Raw genomic sequence first — 19,025 nt, 5'->3', positions numbered from 1 at the left:
GCTTCTTGGCCAATCTGATGTTCGCTGGTGATAGCGCTATATTCGCTGATACAGATGTAGGGCCACTCGAAGTAAAAATATAATCAGCCAAGCTACAGGAGCTTTACATTTCCTAAGATGGTGCTTGAAGGACAGGAAATATTACAATCAAGATTAAAATTCGCTTCTTTCGAATACTTATCTTGCCAATTCTTTTGTATGGCTCTGAGACACTGTTACAGTCTGATAGCTATAAGATTAAGAACTTGTTTCTAGGTACATGCTCTACGAGATCGTGTTCGAAATGAAGTCATTCACTTAAAATGTGGGAATTAGTGCACAATTGAGGAAATAATTCAGCGAGGCAGATTGCAATTGCAGATTGCACACATATCCTATATATATATATATATTATATATATATATATATATATATATATATATATATATATATATATTATAATAATGAGATAAATAAAAATATCATCAAACAAATAAACAAACAATTAGTTAAAACTTAAACTTAAACCAGGTAATAATAAGTAAGTTAATTATGGGTAATTATGCATAACGACGTGAGTAATAGTTAAGTGCGTTTATGACTATGTTAATACAATACAGAGAATTGTTATGTATTATGATGCAAAACAAAAACATTTTATTTCCAACTACAAAAATATTATTACGTTATTAGAAGATTTGCTTGGTAAATATTTACTGCTTGTTAAATTTTGAGATGATGAAGAGGGTGTACGAACAAAACAATTTATTAAGTAATATTACGTACTAAGCTATTGTTAAAAGTATTCAGTGGAATTAGTCATCATGTATATTTCCACTGATACTTGATAACAAATGTACCTGTTGCATTTGTTACTATGGATATATTCCCATGAATTACAGTAGTTTACGAGACATAATTATTTTAGTAGAAATCCTTTCGAAAATTCTGTTCCTGATAATCCGCCTTTTTATTACATCCTTTAGTAAATTTCAGTACTGGCATCCCAACATAAGCTTAATTAGTAATTTCCTTATTGTTAACACCAATTCTTTATTTACACAAAAGTAGATTGATTGTCTCCCTAATATATTAACATACGATATAATTAACAAAAAAAAATTACGGTCGCAAACTGCATCCCAAAAATTGTTCAATAAAAAATTAAGCCATATTTAAATTAAGTTTTCATTTGAGAAAATTAATTATATTTTAGTTAATTAAATTTCATAATTATATATGAAAAGTATTGTAAAATTGAATATATATATATATATATATATATAGATTGAATATATGAATATATATATATATATATATATTGTCGTACCAACTCTGAGTTTTAGTTTGGCTTTCACATGCATCAAAATTGTAGTCTAAATAAACAATTAATCAAAAATACTGTTATCTAATATATCGAATTATTGAAGGACTTACTATTATTGAAGAGTTATAACAGTTTGTAGATTAGGGTTGTATTTGATTATATTTACATTGAACTCTTTTCCATACCACCTAAAAGTTCGAGTGCTAGGCGCGTTTGTAGTTCTATCCCTGGAGAATCTGGAGGCCTAATTCACATAATTAGCAATTGTTTATCCAAATAATATATTTTACTTTCATTAGAGAGCATATTTACATTTTACGCTTAGCTCTTGAGTCCTTTGATATCACTGTATTTCTCATTGTTTTGTTCTGTTAATAACTGTATACATTTTTCTTGATAAAACTAGATTTAATCAGTGCATTTACCATATCTACAAAACAGTTACTATTCTTTCTCTCCTGACACATTTTAACCAAACGCTCTTCTATATTCTGAACAATTACACACATATCCGTGCACATACATCTTTTACATTCTACACAAAGATTTCCTACAGTTATCATTTAATTATATATTTTACTTGTTTCCGCTCTCATCACCCTGTGTTAGAAATTGGCAGCATTGAATCATATCATATTCAAACTTTCTGCACGCATTGCTATAAAGTTTTTATTAATAAATATTATGACTAATAAAACCTAATCAATTGTTATTCCATCCTTTACGTTATTCCATCCTTTAGCAACTTTTGTTGTCATAACACTAATTTTATTGTCATCTTGCCATGAGTGACCATTGGTCCTAGTATATTGTTCCTATTCTGAAATATCCACATCTCATCTAAACACATAAATTGAAATAAGAAGTTTTATTGTATTCTTTTAAAAGCAATATCTGAAAGTTCCATTAAACCCCTTCGATACTTTTCAAACTAACAGTTTCTTTTGAAATAATTAGATTAAATTATGTTTGTATTGAAAAACTATACTGTTTTTGTACATATCAAATATTTAGTATCTGATAGAGCTAGCATCAAGCTGATCTTGATTATATATTTCATTTTTTGAGATATTTCAGTGACCCTGTCCATACTAATATTCAGTGCAGCTGCAACACGCTAAAAAATATTTTCAATAAAAATCGCAGCAAATTTACTTTACATTAATTATTCAATTTCTCTTACGAATTTTACTGGCAAAAGAGGGCCTCCATTATCTCGCTCCTGTCCAAAGTAACTGATTAGAGATACAATCTATTCCGTCTGGCTTCGGAATTTAACGTTTGCCGGTCTATAACCCTTATTGTTTTGAGGAATTTTGCATACGTTTGACAACCGGGCGACTTTGACTGGCTAGTTCGGTTACACCTTCGTACTTATCGGACAGCATTGGGTCTCTTTTTAACTAGAATAAAATGAAAAGGAAAATATTGTCTTATTGTAAAAGGAATTGCTACAAATTGCGGCAGGCAATACATTAAACATCTTGATGACATATGTACAAAATAACTTTGGATATACTATGGATGATTTATACGCATAAGGCAGTTTGTTCATAATTCTTTTAACACTGTCAAGGTGGAAGGAATATTATCATTCCAATTAAAACAACTTCCAAACTTTAATTGAATTTCCTGCTTATTTTTAGCTTATTGGAGTAGCTTAACGTCCATTACTATAATATTTCTTATTCCAACGAAATTTAGTTAATTTTTCTTTTCTAAAAAAAAACATGTGTTTTTATTTCATTTCCAATTAATGTCAGTAAATGTGAATATAGTGTATGTCTCGTAAGAAAAGACAGTAGACATGTTCATAATCAGTAAAAGTTAAATTATTCATGTTTGTTGTTGTAATAGGCAACCCAAAAATCAACCCACATAAAAAAGAAACAGGAAACAGATTTTTTGCAGCTATTGTTTTATCATTACGTGTTCTGAGGTAAATAATTTTATTTATAATAATTTCAATCTATTTTGCAATATTTAGTTTAAATATTAATCAAGTTTACTCAAGTCACGTTATACATGAATGATAAAGCAGGTTAAAAGATATTGATAAAACTCTAAAAACCTGCCAACCCATGCCAGGTATAAATGATCTAACCTGTTGTTTTGGAAATCCCAGTGGCTGTTATATCTTTAACAACCTATATTATGGTGACTCACTGAAATTGTAACTCTGATCACATTTCTTAGAATTAATTGTTATTTATTAGTTCAATATCTGTATCTAACGAAATTATTTGTAAATATGTAATATTAATATTGAAGATATTAGTATCATAAGAGGTTTAATGTTTTCGTAAGTATGTGTATAAAAATATTATTGTTGTTGGGAAAATAATATTGAAGATTCGCATAAACACACTCATATTTATCATTACGAGCGCTGGAATTTTGAGAAGAATCATTGTTGTCAGTATTGTGTGATAAGTTTTCGGAAAGAGATAACCTACAGATAACAGGATATCAGCTACAAATACAATTTTCTCTTAGTTTTTTTTGTGAAATTCTAGCCAGCCAGCCTATCTAGCCAGTCAGGCCATGAACTGATTAAACGCGATGAAGAGTCCACAACATTGGAATATTCTGCATAACTAATATCTTGCAGCAATTTTTTCTATGCATCCCTTTTAAGAGGATAATCACTCAAGTTTATTTTTACTAATGCTTCGGTTTCCCTTAATAGTTCGTCAAATTCAGGTTCATTGATGTATTTGCTGCAATAAAACTGGAACAATTACAGTTAATAAATATTTTATTATAATATAAAAACTACTTAACGTGAAGTAGTTTCTTGATGGGCAACATATTACCGAACCACTTGAAACATTTATACAGGCTTAAAACAGCTGTAGATGTGGACAAGGACACCAATTAAACGTTGTTCAAATGCATTGAACGTGGTGAAAGTGACATATCGGCGCTACGAATAATTGTTGAGTGTGTGTGTAGAAAGTTGCATGGTTTTTCTTGAATGGCCAATTTTGATATAATCACCTCAGAATTATTCAACAATATTCTACAAATACATATAAAAAATTCGAGATATAATAATTAAATACAATAGAAATTTATATGCATTAATTAATATAGCGAAATATTATTAAAAAAATTCATAACAGTTACTTAAATTATATAGCCAAACTTAACAATATTGTTTTCAAACAAACTATGCTTTTAATTAGTATATATAATGATGCGGTAGAAAACTATTAACTTAATGTTCGCTGTCGTTCCAAAAAAAAAGCCAAGTTCAATCTATCTGACTATAGGCCCGTCAGCCTGATTAGCTCATTCTCCAAACTTGCCAAAAAAGCGATACTAGACGCTTTTAAGTGTTTCACCGATGCACAAAACATAATCGCAAAGGAACAATTCGGTTTCCGTGCCAAACATTCAAGCCTTCATCAAGTTGCTCGCGTCGTAGCAACAATCCACCAGGCATTAAGGAAGGGTCGAAAAACTGGAGCCATCTTTTTATATGTTTCCAAAGCTTTCGACCAAGTTTGGCACGACAGTTTATTATTCAAAGCTAAACAGCTTGTTCTACCGAATGACCTAATCTCCCTGATAGATTCAGTACTGGACGGTAGCTCCTTGAGATCTGTGACGCAGTCTCCTCTGGAAAACAAATCTCCGAAGGAATTCCCCAAGTGCTTCACTAGCCCTTGGCCTGTTCAATCTGTACATGGCTGATTTTTTGACATGACAATTTAATAATCAGTTAATGTTGAACAGCTTCATTCTTTTATTTTAAAAAGCATTCATTGATAAAAATTTCTAAAACAATATATATTTATCAAATTACTTAATTTTTTGTAACTTTTTCCCATATTTATATCAACATTGTGATACCGTGTCTACGGAACGATTATGGTTTGACTTTCTATGCAACTTTCGGCGGCTCTTTTTAAGGCATTTTTCATGACATCCTGCAACATCTGATGCTAAATTTCTTCAGTTTCATGACGGATATTGTCTTTAAGATGTTGAACTCTTTGGGGCTTATTCACATAAACTTTTGATTTTAAAAAACTCCATAAGAGAAAGTCTGGTGCTGTTAAATCCGAAGATATAGCCGGCCATGCTAAATCGCCACTTCGCGAAATTAATCTTCGTCATTCAATAATTGAATAGTCGAACGAGCTGTGTGTGTTGTGGCCCCATCTTGCTAAAACCACATGCCCTCTAGTCCTTATACTACCATTTCAGCCACAAGAATATTTCAGATCATGTGTTGGTACCGTTCATTAGTAACAGTAACTGCAACACCTTGGTCTCTTTCAAAAAAATAGGTACCAATAATGTTTCCAGCATGAATACCACGCCATACAGTTGTTTTTAGTGGATGCAGTGATGTTTCATGAATTAATTGAGAATTCTGTGATTCCCAAAACCGACTCTTCTGTTTATTGACGTGGCCACAGAGAAGAAAATGGACTCATCGCTCATTACCAATTTAGACGAAAAACCTTCAATTTCACCAGACTCTCAGTACATTCCTACACTATTTCTGCTCGTTATTGTGGCGTATATTCATAATAAATCAAACATAATATCCGTAATAAAATTTGGACGACTACACAACACAATGGTTAAAGCGAAACTGATCTAAACGTCACATAACAAAGATGGCGCGCAATCAAAATGATAGCGGAACTTTTGCCCCACCCTATAATAGAAGGAATAAAAAGATATTATAACTTAATTTTTTTTTAAATACAAATATGAATAAAATGGCTTCAACTGTAGTCACTTTAGTCATTGTTGCATTTTGTCATTACTGTTAACATAAATTATATATGTTGTTACTTTAAAATATATTACAAAAATAATTATATATTACTACTTACAAAATATTGTAAGTTCACCAACAATTTGAACCAAATAAATTAAAAATATTACAGAACCTTTTCGATATTTCTCTTAAATGTTACATTTTATCCAATAAAAGAGAACATATTTTGCCAAATTGACTGAATTTTTGCACAGTAAGATGTTTTGTTTCGTTTTAATATCAATAATAAATGAACAGGAATTAAAATATTCAGTATTTTTAAATAAGACTGTTTTTATATCCAAAAACCTGGTGCTTTACTCAAAATAAATGTCTTCGATTTTAAGAGATATTAAAATGTTCAGGCTTTATTGTTCTCTGTAGAATACCATTCATATTTAGGCCAAATTGCTGGATTAAGTAGGTTTAGGTAAAATTCGGGGATTTTTCCTTTTCAGAATACATTAATTATAATTAATGCCCGTTAAATAACCAGTTCAAATTAAAATGCATATACTGCAGATTACTATTTGCGCAAAAAAAATCAGCTTCGTTAATGATTATTGGGTATATATAAGTGTCAGAATGTTTTGTACAGCTTAAGCTTAACCCTTAAAAAAATCGCCAACTTTGGCCATTACTCATTTTACGATTTTAAGATTTTTTAAAAATAAAGTAAACATTCGTCGTTATATTGGTAATGTCAATATTGTATTCTCTTGTCAATACTCTTAAAGAAAAGAAGAATATGTAATGCTGGTACAAAATCATTAATAATTGAAGATTGTGTTGTTGACAGAAGGCCAATCTTGCGCTTTTTTCAATATAACGTTTCATATTATTTTTATATTACATCTTTTCTTGAACAGAAGAGATTTATCCGATTTTGTATCCTATATAATGTATTATTATTTCTCTTCATTTGGTTTAAATTTTATAATATTTCACAAAATATTTCTAACTAATTATTAACTTTTATTATTTCGCCTATTATTAATTTTAATCACCAATTTTATCATATAAAAAGTTATTAATTTTAATATAATAAAAAAATGTATTAAAAATAATAATTTCACAAAACGTAATTTATATGGTGCGTATTTATTATTGTTACTTTTAATGATAAAAACAAAAGTCATATTACAAAATATGATACGTTATCAAAAAAGACAATAAAGTTTAAGGTAAAGCAAATAAATTAGCTAGCAACAAAATAATTCTGCTTGATATTCTTCCAAGTTATTGAATGAAATGAATCTCTTAATTACGTCAGCAGTCTTTTACAGTAACGATTTCATTTGGTTTTAGCGGCTCGTAAAACATTCCCTTAATGAAATAATTAGGTGTTTGGTTCAATATCTAACATACAACTGAAAAATGAATTTTATAAAATCATATATGTTATATGAGTATTTTTTTAAACAATATAATTACGATCTATTGTTACTAAGGAAAAATTATGAACCAAAAACAATTAATGTATATGAATACTATTATTTAATAGTAAAAACATCGATCAAGACATTAAACTTTCGGTCATCCTAAAGAAACATGTTACTTCAAGTTTTGTCAAGAAATCTATTCATTAACTTATTCCTTTTCAAGAGTGATATTTTTTGGTGCCTTTATGGTGACATCACTTATTTTTAGGCTTTATCCTTTGTGACATATGAATGTGTCAACTTTTTGTAAAATCACTTGATCAATTCTAAACAGCGCTCTGAATTGTTAACATTTTTAGTAAGTCTCCATCCGATGTTCTAATATATTTAAGGTTCTTTTACTGAATTTTGCCGCAAGACCAGCGCATTCAGCACTATTAAAATTTTTGTAATTGCATTAATAAAATATGTTCAGTTCAGTTAATTCTAGCATATGTGTTAAACAGTATTTTGTCCCTAAAAACATTTTTTTTATTTTAAAATAGTACATAAAAAGTTATTTTTCTAGAATCACTGTGACTTGTAAACAAACAATGTGTCAGATAACCTTTTCAAGTGGCTTTACAACTTTAACTTTACTGAACTGAATGTTAAGACCAGTCTCCATCCACTGTTAAGCCAAAATTGCTATCTAGATCTCGTTGATGTCTTATACATATCATGGACATCGTTGATGTTTTTTTATTCAAATTCCTATGATCCTCACAATTGTGATCACAATATATCCTCACAATAATTAATTTAATATAATAAATTAATAATTAATTTAATATAAATAATATAAATAAATTTAAACGGTATATATATATATATATATATATATATATATATATATATATATATATATATATATATATAAATTAAAAAGTTCTCGTCGTTTTGTTATTTAATTTAGACGTTTATCATTTATTGAATCGTTCAATCAAGTATAAAAAATATTAATTTACTCCAACCAATCGTGAAGATTAACGCTAAATGCCAGTATTCTCGAAGGGATCTTTAATATAATGGAAAAAGTTAGCAACCAACAAAAAGCTCGATATTATCAGTAAATTGAAATACTGAAACTTATGATCATGAGCCAAAAACTTGAGTAACAGAATACCATTGTTGTAATAAAACATCTAAACTATTGATTTTAACGTATTTAGTATGAAAATAGTGATTTTGCTATAGTAATAAATCCAAATAATTATCGTTAGACTTAATAACAATACTATGGAAAGAAAATAAATTCTTAAAGGAAAAATAAAAACATATAAAAGTTTTTATATCTTTAATTTGGCTTTCTCTATTTTTTTATTATACATTGAAGAGATAGCAACCACCGTCATTTTCCGCTATTTTCTTGCCGTAATAACAAAATATATTGCTAGTACAAGATAAATATAGTCAAAAAAGCAAAAATAACAGAATTATTTCTTGTTGTATATTATTTATAAGACTTATACATTTGATTCTGATCTTCTAGGCGGTTATGATAACATGTATTAAATATTACCATGGATTTTAAAAAAGAACTATTTATTAATATTCGATTTATTGCCCTTTATGTTTTAAAACAACTAATTTTAAACTTAAATTTTAAGCAGAACCAAAGTTAAGATTGTACTCGCTGGCTTGACAAGTAAAGGTCTTATAGTCGTAGCTGCATACATCAAGCTTTTTACAACAATTTTGGATAATCGACGGGTTACTCTGAGATTCTGCAGGTTTCGGAACTAGAATGAACTCCAGCATAGCAGTATTCGTCGATATGGAAAGCGTTATAAGCATAATTACAAGCAATAACTTGGGTTCGTTCTGGATTCCAGATTTGGAGTTCACCGGAACAAATTTGGTTGATATTTGTACCGCACTAAGCTTTCCACTGAGCTATTCACCACCATCACTATTACCATTTACGGCTTTAGTCTGAAATATAATACATTAACTCTGGTTTATTAAGTACCAGTTTCAATTAACTGACGAAAGCCATGGTGTTATAACCATCAACCAATAATATATGATAATAGTCAAATCCGCCATATCGTTTCAGGATGGTTTCAATAAGAGTAGTTGGAGGAGTATCAGTAACTCTGGCACATTCGATTCTGTTGCCGCAATCTCCAGTTATTGCAATGATTAATTTGTTCTTCTTAGTACCAAGTTACCGATTCCCTTTGAAATAGTTCCACCATCAGCTAGATGATCGTGTGCAGGGTTTCCCTGGATCGCAATCCAGATTGGTCCTCCATCCAGATTTCTGATATTAAAATTTCAGAATATGCCACCAACGTGACAATAAAAACCAGACAGATTTACATACTGCAAAAAAAACCGTTTTAAGTATAATCTAAGATTTTCCAGACGTGTTTATTAATCAAACTCTTCCATCATTAACATCAAAGCTCATTAATAACATTAGAAAACTTAATGAAAAGTAAAAAAATAATTGAACCATAAGTAATAGATGAATCAATCAAGGAAGCACTCAATATTATTTTCATCAACGAAACTTTTCTCTTGTGTGTGCGTGATTCCACTAATTACTCAAGATAATTACTAACGCGTCTTTGTCTGCTAGAGTGCTAAAGATTATTGATGTTTTTACGGTATTTTAACTTCCCTTTTCAAACATACTCTTATCGATGATTACAGTCCTTTGAAATAAAAAATTAATTGAAGTAGCAAGTATTAATATACAATTACAGTTAAACACATTTGTTTGTGCCATTATCATCAATTATTTAGTTGTGTTAATGATTGTTAAATTAAAATAAATTTATAATTAAAATTAGTAAACACTGAGAAAAAATCAAGACAAAATTTAGTTTTTATTGTATTAAATAACCATAAATAAGTGACATAGAGTATGATTCCATCCATCAGAGATCATAACGTGCAATAAAATACTGATGCATAATTCAGAATCAGGTTAATTACAAATCAGTGTTTTCTTGTGATTATTTTTTTATACTTTAGTGAGTTCCCTATTTATTATTTTTAAGTCGGTTCAATTTTTTTTGTATATATATTTTATTTTTCTCTTTTTAGTTTTTTTTTGTTCTGGCTTTAAAAACCAGGCGGTGGAATGCATGACGCATACCTGGTCGCGGAGACAAGCCGTGGAGTGACAAGTTGGACCGGGTTATGTGGGACAGCCTCTGGGCTTACCAATACACTAAACCGAAACCGCCTCGCAGTTGACGCCTGTGGATCACTACTGCTACTGCATTAAATTTGGGGATATGGCACCCGCTGATCGGGCAGCCGTTATTGGGCACGAGGACCCGGCGATTCTATTGATTCGCAAACCTGAGTTAACACACAACTGGGTACTGTTGTATGGGGGCAAAAGTTATGACTGTAGCGACGGATGAGGTCGTTTCAGCCTGGAAAAAGGGGGGAGGTTAGCGGTGACGCGGTTCTAAGCTCCCAACATGTCGACCAGCTGGCGAACAAGCCCGTTTTCAGAAGAATTTGAGCTGAGTTGTTGTTTGTGGAATGATTGAGATATGAAGTGCTTGATTTCTGGAGTGTCAGTTTCCCTATGAATTTGATTATTTCTGACACACCATGGAGCGTTTAATATTCTCCTGAGGAGCTTATTTTGGAAAACTTGAAGCCGTTTGACCTCGTTGGGTGTAACAAACTTGAAATAGACATTAGATCCGTAGAGGAGTACGGACCGAATTAACATCTTGTAAAATAAGCATTTGATGGAGATGGGAAGTCTGCTAGAAGGGCAGATCAGAGAAGATAGCAGGTTTGCTATCCCCGAACCTTTTTGGATTGCTTTCTGAATTTGGAAATGCCAACCCAACGGCCGGTCGAAGTGAAGACCTAGGTACGTGACACCCTTTTTAGTGTTAGATATGTATTCAATGAATTACGCAACTATTTTATTAAGTATTACAATGGATAGCTTAAGTAAAAGTTGTCCGTATGAGAAAAAATAGGAATAAAGAAACAATAATTGAAAATAAGGAATGTTTCAGGTACTGAGCCTACTACCTAGTCTAGCTGATTCAACCTCCGCTTGTGAGCTTGCCTTTCTAATTATTACTATACCATTGAGACAGTTGCCTATCATGTTTCGACGACTTCTCATATGTTATGGTTAGTGCTTAAAAAGCAACCTGAATGGCTTTTACACTGAACTACTTCCGATTTTTTGTCACATCAGCAATAACACTATACCGCGATATTTGATTACTTTAGATAAAAAATATTTGAAAACATTGTTCGTGCCTTTGAAATTTGAGGTTTTCCCTCGATTTCCTCCCCTTCGCCTCATCAAATCCTAACTTGGTTTCAATTGAACAACCTCGGAAGTGCCAGTGTGAAGAATTTTGAAAATCGGTCCATAATTGACGAAGAAATCGGCCAAGATACATTAAAAAAAATATATACAGCCGAACAAAGTAGTCATTTAGTAAACAGTCGCTAGTTCCAAATGCAATATATATATATATATATATATATATATATATATATATATATATATATGTATGTATGTATGTTTATATATGTGTGCTGATTCTGTACCATTCTGTACCATATGATGCATAACACTGACTTGATCCATATCAATAGATTTCTTCCTTTAAAATACTTTTAAAAAATTAGAGTGAAAGTAAATAATGAAATATGATCAGTATTCAAAGTGTTCTTGAGTGAATGTAAATTTTTTTAATATAAACGATTTTTTTTTTGATGTCTGTCTCTAGATATGTAAAGTTCATATTGTGAATGAATAGTGATTAACGCTTTAGACCATTTGGACCCAAGAATTTTGAAAAAACACGTTTTACACAAAGTTAAACTCAAAGTTCTAAAAACTATCACTAAATTAGTAAATTCATGCATAAATTATTTGAATTTTCACTTAGTCGCCATAATTATTTTATTAGAAAACGATTTTCAATCAAAAAAGAATTTCAATTAAAGTAGAAGAATTATTAACTGGTAGAGGAATATAAAATAGTAAAATAAAGAGATTTTTACAACTATAAATAGGTTTTTTATTCTCATATCTTGTATTTTTCGATTCATTTCAGTAAATTTATTGAACAGCTTAGTATCTGTAGATCTGTAGATCTGAAGCTTCCAATTTTTATAAAAAGAAATGAAAAAATTGGTAAGTGGTTACCTACCATATTTATTATTATAAAGCTTGAAAATGTTCGTCAATAAAAATGAAAAGTGACAAAACTAATAAAAACAAGGTCATTACCCTCTCAATAAATCTCACTTCTTTCCTTTTACAAATTCTAGTGATTAATCTATACCAGAACAACTGTTATTATATCCACTTATGGTCCCTATCTCGTATAATCACTTCACGTGTACATGAGTATTTATGCGATTTTCGGCTCATTACTGATACGATATTTGTTTATGATTGTCTGCCAAAAAAGTGCCATATGTCGCCAGTAAAATATTTCATAACATACCGAATGATAATAAGATCCAAGCGGATCAGTACTTGTAATTTGTACTGATATTATTTTAGTACTACTTATCTAAAGACACTTAATTTTTTATGTGTCTCGAATTTCAAGATGTTTATAGTGAAATTAAATTGGCTTAAGTAGTGTTCTATTTTATGTCACACGTAATACTTAATCATAATAGATCTGTAGTACTTTAAGAAATTACATTTCAAAAATAGTAATAGTATATAGTAAATAATAAGTATTTATTCTGCTCATTAACTATTACATCTGTACATTACATCCTTTTTAAAATGCAATATATTAAAAAATAATTTGATTATGAATGATAGTGATAAATATCTCTAGTTTAGTTAACGGAGAGATCGAATTGTTGTCCCAAATTTTGCAATTTTCAACCCAAATGAAAGTCGTCTTCAACATCATCATTATCATCAACCCATTGCTGGCGCTCGAGCGCCCTTCACTAAATCTCGCCACTATTGGCCTGGGACAATTTCAGTCTCTTATTTTTCAGACCATGATGATCTTCTTTATGATCTTGATCCGTGACTACTTTGGAGATGTTGCGTCTTCCATTCAACATATCGAAGATAGAGAATTCTGTGAAGAATTCGTTCATCTTCGACATTTTCACAGACATTTCCGAACCATTGCTACGTCTCTGGGTTTGTTTCTTACCTGTGCACAGATTGTCGCATTTTAATCTAATGACTTCATCTCTTAGCGCCGTATATGAAGTCTCTTTCTCACGCATCATTTTAGAAAAGCGAAAGCTCCTGCAGCATCTCAATCTTTGATGTCATTTTCTTCTCCTGTTTTGCTGATCCCAAGTAGTTGAGCTTGTGCACTTACTATCATACTACGTTGCCGATTTTAACCCAGCTTGTTTATTCTTCATCGATCTGCATATAATTTGAAGATGTTGAAGCAGTTGCCTTTATCAGCAAACAACGCTTAAGTTTTAATTTTATTCAATTACTTTACTCTTAATCTATGTTAATTTGTTTCGTACTACCAATATTTAATAGTTTAATACAATAAATCTTTGACTTATGGCTTAGAATTTGATTTTTCTTTTTTATCTTTATAAAATTCCAATCATATTTTCTCAGTTACTAAATAAAAGAATCAAGGTTTAAGGTAATTAAGAAACCAATTTCACTCCGAGTCAATTTATATATTTGTAATTTTAATTTCATGTTTATTAACATCAGTCTGATAAAAATGAATCCATATTTAAATGAATTATATTTTTCAAACTATTGAATTGCCTTTAAGCAGCACCAAAGTTAAGGTTATACTCGTTAGCATAGCAGGTGAATAAACTCTTATTATCATCATAAGCATAACTGTAAGCATCTGGACAAGCATTCTTAAAGATTGCCGGATAGTTGACAGACCAGTCGGAGCTTCTGCATGTATCTGCAGTTGAGTGAGCCCCGGCGCAACAGTATTGGTCAGTGCGGAAAGCATTGCAAGCTGAATTGCACGCTATGACGTGGTTGCCATCAGGATTGCGAATTTGTAGTTCACCAGGACATATATAATTGATATTGGTGGCACACTGTACTTTTCTGCAGCTGTAGGCACCACCGTCGCCATTTCCATTGACAGGTTCGATCTGGAACAGTTTATTATACAACTTTTCAAATAACTAGTTAACAAAATGTAACTCACCGAAGCCATAGAGTTGAAACCATCAACTAGTGAGATATCGTAGAAATCGGCTCCGCCATATCCCTTCAAGGTAATTTCAATCAAAGTTGCTGGAGGAATGCCACCGGCACCAGCACATTCAACTCTGTTACCACAGTCGCCAGTGTAACAATGATTTCCATGGTCTTCGTAACACCATGTCCTAGACCAGAATCTACCGGCCCAGTTGCCAGGAGCGTCAATGCTTCTCTGGGAAGCATTTGCTAGTTTAAACTATTTAGACTTATATATTTGTGACTACTTACGGATTGGCCTTGACCAAGTTTGAAACCACCATTAGCTAGATGTTCGTGACCAGGATTTCCTTGGATACCAATCCAGACTGGGCCACCATCGAGATTTCTGATATTGAATCGGACGGCATTGGAGGATGCCAAAAAGGCCGTTACAAAAATAAGTGCAAGCTTCATTCTAAAAGTAAAGACCAATGGATCACTATTTTTGAAAAAATACTTTATGACAATTTTAAGTATTTATTTTATCCGGAATGAAAGTTTTTTCTGCGGGAAAAAATTTACTTGAAATAACAATTGACATTTAAAATAGCGTAACTCTAAAATGCGTGCTAAACCCCCCCAAATGTTGTTTTGGTCGCATTAGACGATTTGCATAGGTGCAAGTATTATTTATGGATTATGATTTTTCTGTTACATTTAAACATTCTGATGGGTATCGATATAAGGCCACCTAATTTAATTATACATCGGTAAAAACTGCAAACAAGCTGTTTATGTTCATTCAAAGGCAGATAAATGTATTTATTTTGCAAAACGCGAACCAGCCAGTATAGCTTGAACATCGGTAATTTATTCACAGTACTAGATTATTGTAATAGTAATATTTACTATTTTATCGAGATAAATAACACCTTAATAACATTTGAGGTTAGGCCTGATTAGTTTCGTTTATTGTGTATATGAGTCCACAATTATTTTGTTATTTCATCAGTTACGAAATAATATGGAAAATTATATTTAATTTAATGTAATGGGTTTGGTCGTACAAATGTGCATGAAGTCAGTATAGACAATATTTCTACAATATTCGAATGCCTATGAAACTTAATAAGAGAGACAGTGTTAACGCAAAAAGTTGTATAATACCGACAATTTACCAAATGTTGTTACTGAAGAAAAAATTAAGAAATTATAGGAGAACCTAATATGCTAAAGCTTGTTTAAGCACAGATTTTGTAAAATATTAGATGAAGTAATGCTGTTGCACATGCTTATAAGTAGAATATATATTTTATATATAATAAAGATGTTGTACTAGCCCTGTGGTATCTTCAAATTATCGTCACAACATAGGTAGGTTTGGTATCAATACGATTTTGATTAACTTAGCAAATAGAGCACAGTTGATTTCAATAATATAATTTTATTATTGGGTACCCCTTACCCCGTTTTAATACCCCTTTGGGTTATTACTTTTACTTGATGTCATAAATCCCAGTTTGGTTTTATCGCTTATCTTTTCTTTCCGTTAGTAGTACAATAACAATTTTTTAACTGCGAAATAAGAGATAAACAATCCAAATAAAATCGAAGCGAGCAAAAGTTGGAATGAGGAAATGATGCCTAAGGAACCGTCAAACATTAATGTTTCATGACGCTTATGATCGATTTTAACTTATATCCGATTGCTATTGAAGATTTTTGAAGTTTTGTGTTTCTATTTCTGATAAAATCTTAATAATCCCGCTTTTAATTTTGAAATAAACGTGTTATTAATAACCTTTCTATAGTATATTATTATCTGTGATAAAACGTTACATCATGAAGTCATTTCTGTATAATTTTTATTAATTAATTTATTTATTGAAACTAGTACAAAACTAATTATAAATGTTTGTCTATCTTAGCATACTAATAATTTATCAATAATATAATAACGAAATATTTCCAAGCAAGAAGTCAACGGTATCTTTAAATTTTCTGGAATTGATGGGTTTGAGCAAACAATAGAGCGTTATTTGTAGATAAACCGTCCAAAGAAGTAAAAAAGTGTTATCAACAAGTTATTTCATTGAAATCACCCAAGGTTTTTTTAATGAAGAACCCTCTTATACTAATGCTACGATATTATGTTTCCATTTCCATTTTTGAAAAAAGCGATAAATGAAAAACATCTATATTTGAATAATAGTAGAATATATATGAAATATATGAAATGAGTTCAATGAAAACCAAACAAAGTCATAATATTTTTGTTTCATTAAAAAATAATAATTGAAATTGGCTTTGAACGTTGAAAGGTCTTTTATAAAGTCACCAATAAAAGTACAAATTTGTATTATATGCTGCAAGAAATTAAAATATATTTTATAAACAAATAGCTTTTAACTAATTACTATTAAATAATTTTCGATGTATCGGTAACTAAAAGATCAATAACCTTGTAGAAAATTATATGTATATTACTAAATAAATTGATATTTATGATGATGATATATTTTAAAAAATCAATAATTCTCTAAATGTATTTAACATTATATTGTAAAGATAAGGGGCGAAAGTTAAAAAGCCAAGAATCTTACTTGATGTTACTTGAGTTTGTTGCGGCACCACACTGATACATGACCATGATTTTGTTGTGGTTTTTATACCAGTTTTCGCATTAATTAAGGTGTATGCATCTTGAATAAGGAATTCAGAGTATCGATATCAGCAACTACATTTTTTTACATACCTAATGTAGCCGCTGTTATGTACGAAATTTCCAAGAGTTATTTTTAAAATGTTTTTGTTTTATTTGTATTTTTTTTTCAAATGTATTTGTTTGATTGAAATATAAGTTCATGAATTTTTATAATTGTGTTAAAGTAGTATTAGGTTGAGTTATAAAAATAGAGTCTACATTTATTTTTCAATTATTATATTATCTCGATGTTAGTCCCCTTAATGAAGACATTAACGCCGGAAACAAACAAAATTTAGTTATTAGGAACGGTCCTGTATTTGGATCAGCACCATCTATAGGTGAAACTGCGAAGTTATAGTGTAAACAACCGTTAGAGAATCTAATGTAACCTAACTAATAAATTCGATGGTTTTTATATCCCTGTATATAAGATTACATTTAGTTTTAGTTTTCCACTTAGTATTATTGAGTTGTTTAATGTTAGCAAACGAAGCCATGAAATACATGAACAATCAGAATTATATTTTTGATATTATATTTGTTATTTGATTAAAAGAAATCCACTGCCGAATTCATTCAAATACTTTTATAGTAGCACAATGAATGGTGACGCTGCTCCATCATATCACAATTGCCGCTTTTTATTTCAGTTTAATAGTGATGTTTTTAACGTCGATGGTGAGGAATGGTTTCGTAAACCAGAAATTTGAAGACAATAAATTGCACGACTTATTGGACGAAAACCTGGCTATTGTAAAGATCCAAAACTAGAAAATATTGCTTCTATATGAATTGAGGATGGAAAAATTTTCTGTGACGTATTGTGACGTGGAAGACCGAAAAAAGTGTCAGAAAATTATGGAAATTATTTTTGTTAATATATATTATATTAATTGTTCTCAGTAAATGTCTTCGTGGAAAGGTAACGAAAATTTTCAGAAATGTAAATAAAAAATAAATATTCTTCAGGGCTATTTAGCAAATCTACCCAACCGATCTTCTAATTTCTATCGGGTCAGTATAATGAATTTTGGATAAGCCTTTCATATACAACCTACCATTCTACACCAGCTCTTTACTTGATTCAAGTTTATTTAAACTAATTATGGTTAGTTCGTAACAAAATAATGGCAAATAAGATGTTCTGGCAAACATTGTGTTCTTCAGAGCGGGTATTTTCTCCATGTTTGTTTTCAGTTAATCAAAAAAAAGATCACAATAATTTGACTTTATTGTTTCAAAAGTGTGTATATATTCAAATTCATTCCCATCCCAAAAAAAACTGATGCTCGATCGACATTCCTTTCAGAAGATCCACACCATTCCTTAACCACTTGTTTGTGTCTTGTTTTTAAGTCTATATATTTATTATTTACAAATATATGTCGAAGAATAGTTAGACAATTTAGTATTATTTATTATTATTATTTATGTTCATATCAACCGGAATGGTCAATGCAAGTACGGTCCTCTTATTGCTGTTATAGTCCCGGTTCCAATCCTGCAGGAGCATAGTTATACATTTTTGTTTGTAATTGTTAATAATTATGATCGGTCATAAGACAAAAATAAATTAAACAAGGAAAATGTGCCCAGTAGTGGTAACCACGCTGGGTAAGACCGGATGACCGGATCTATACGCTGGTCAATCTCCAAACGGTAAGTCTAATGTTAAAAACCGTAGATCAGAACTCAG

At 30.6% G+C, this 19,025-nt stretch overlaps 3 protein-coding genes across 7 annotated transcripts in view; 1 reads left to right on the top strand and 2 right to left on the bottom strand.

Moving 5' to 3' along the window:
• The window catches only part of btsz (bitesize), a 236,261-nt gene that overhangs the window by 83,585 nt on the left and 133,651 nt on the right, over positions 1-19,025 (top strand). The gene's annotated exons all lie outside the window — the stretch shown is intronic.
• Positions 9,267-12,099, bottom strand: LOC143195688 (uncharacterized). The gene is made up of 3 exons (XM_076403084.1): positions 12,070-12,099; positions 9,499-9,663; positions 9,267-9,443 (listed from the first exon to the last, which is right to left on the bottom strand). Exons 1-3 carry the CDS (start codon positions 12,097-12,099, stop codon positions 9,405-9,407), a joined length of 234 nt encoding a protein of 77 aa, XP_076259199.1. The 3' UTR covers positions 9,267-9,404.
• LOC143194823 (uncharacterized) lies at positions 14,127-17,373 on the bottom strand. Its single transcript, XM_076401550.1, has 4 exons — positions 17,226-17,373; positions 14,932-15,097; positions 14,648-14,875; positions 14,127-14,591 (listed from the first exon to the last, which is right to left on the bottom strand). The coding sequence occupies exons 1-4, from the start codon at positions 17,270-17,272 to the stop codon at positions 14,244-14,246; spliced, it is 789 nt and encodes a 262-aa protein (XP_076257665.1). The 5' UTR covers positions 17,273-17,373; the 3' UTR covers positions 14,127-14,243.

This window comes from Rhynchophorus ferrugineus, unplaced genomic scaffold (assembly GCF_030347505.1).
Source record: "Rhynchophorus ferrugineus isolate W39M unplaced genomic scaffold, kcgeb_rfMv2 rfM4, whole genome shotgun sequence".
NCBI lineage: Eukaryota > Metazoa > Arthropoda > Insecta > Coleoptera > Curculionidae > Rhynchophorus > Rhynchophorus ferrugineus.
Note: the sequence above shows the minus strand (reverse complement) of the source record. Positions and strands in the feature narration are given on the sequence as shown.

Coding starts and splice junctions, on each gene's coding strand:
- LOC143195688 (XM_076403084.1), bottom strand. CDS start 12,099: ATGGATCAAGTCAGTGTTATGCATCATATG. Junction 9,664..12,069: donor TCAGTGTTATGCATCATATG/GTACAGAATGGT, acceptor GGTACTAAGAAG/AACAAATTAATCATTGCAAT. Junction 9,444..9,498: donor GTTATAACACCATGGCTTTC/GTCAGTTAATTG, acceptor ATTATATTTCAG/ACTAAAGCCGTAAATGGTAA.
- LOC143194823 (XM_076401550.1), bottom strand. CDS start 17,272: ATGGTCATGTATCAGTGTGGTGCCGCAACAAACTCAAGTAACATCAA. Junction 15,098..17,225: donor ACAAACTCAAGTAACATCAA/GTAAGATTCTTG, acceptor CTTTACTTTTAG/AATGAAGCTTGCACTTATTT. Junction 14,876..14,931: donor AACTTGGTCAAGGCCAATCC/GTAAGTAGTCAC, acceptor AATGCTTCCCAG/AGAAGCATTGACGCTCCTGG.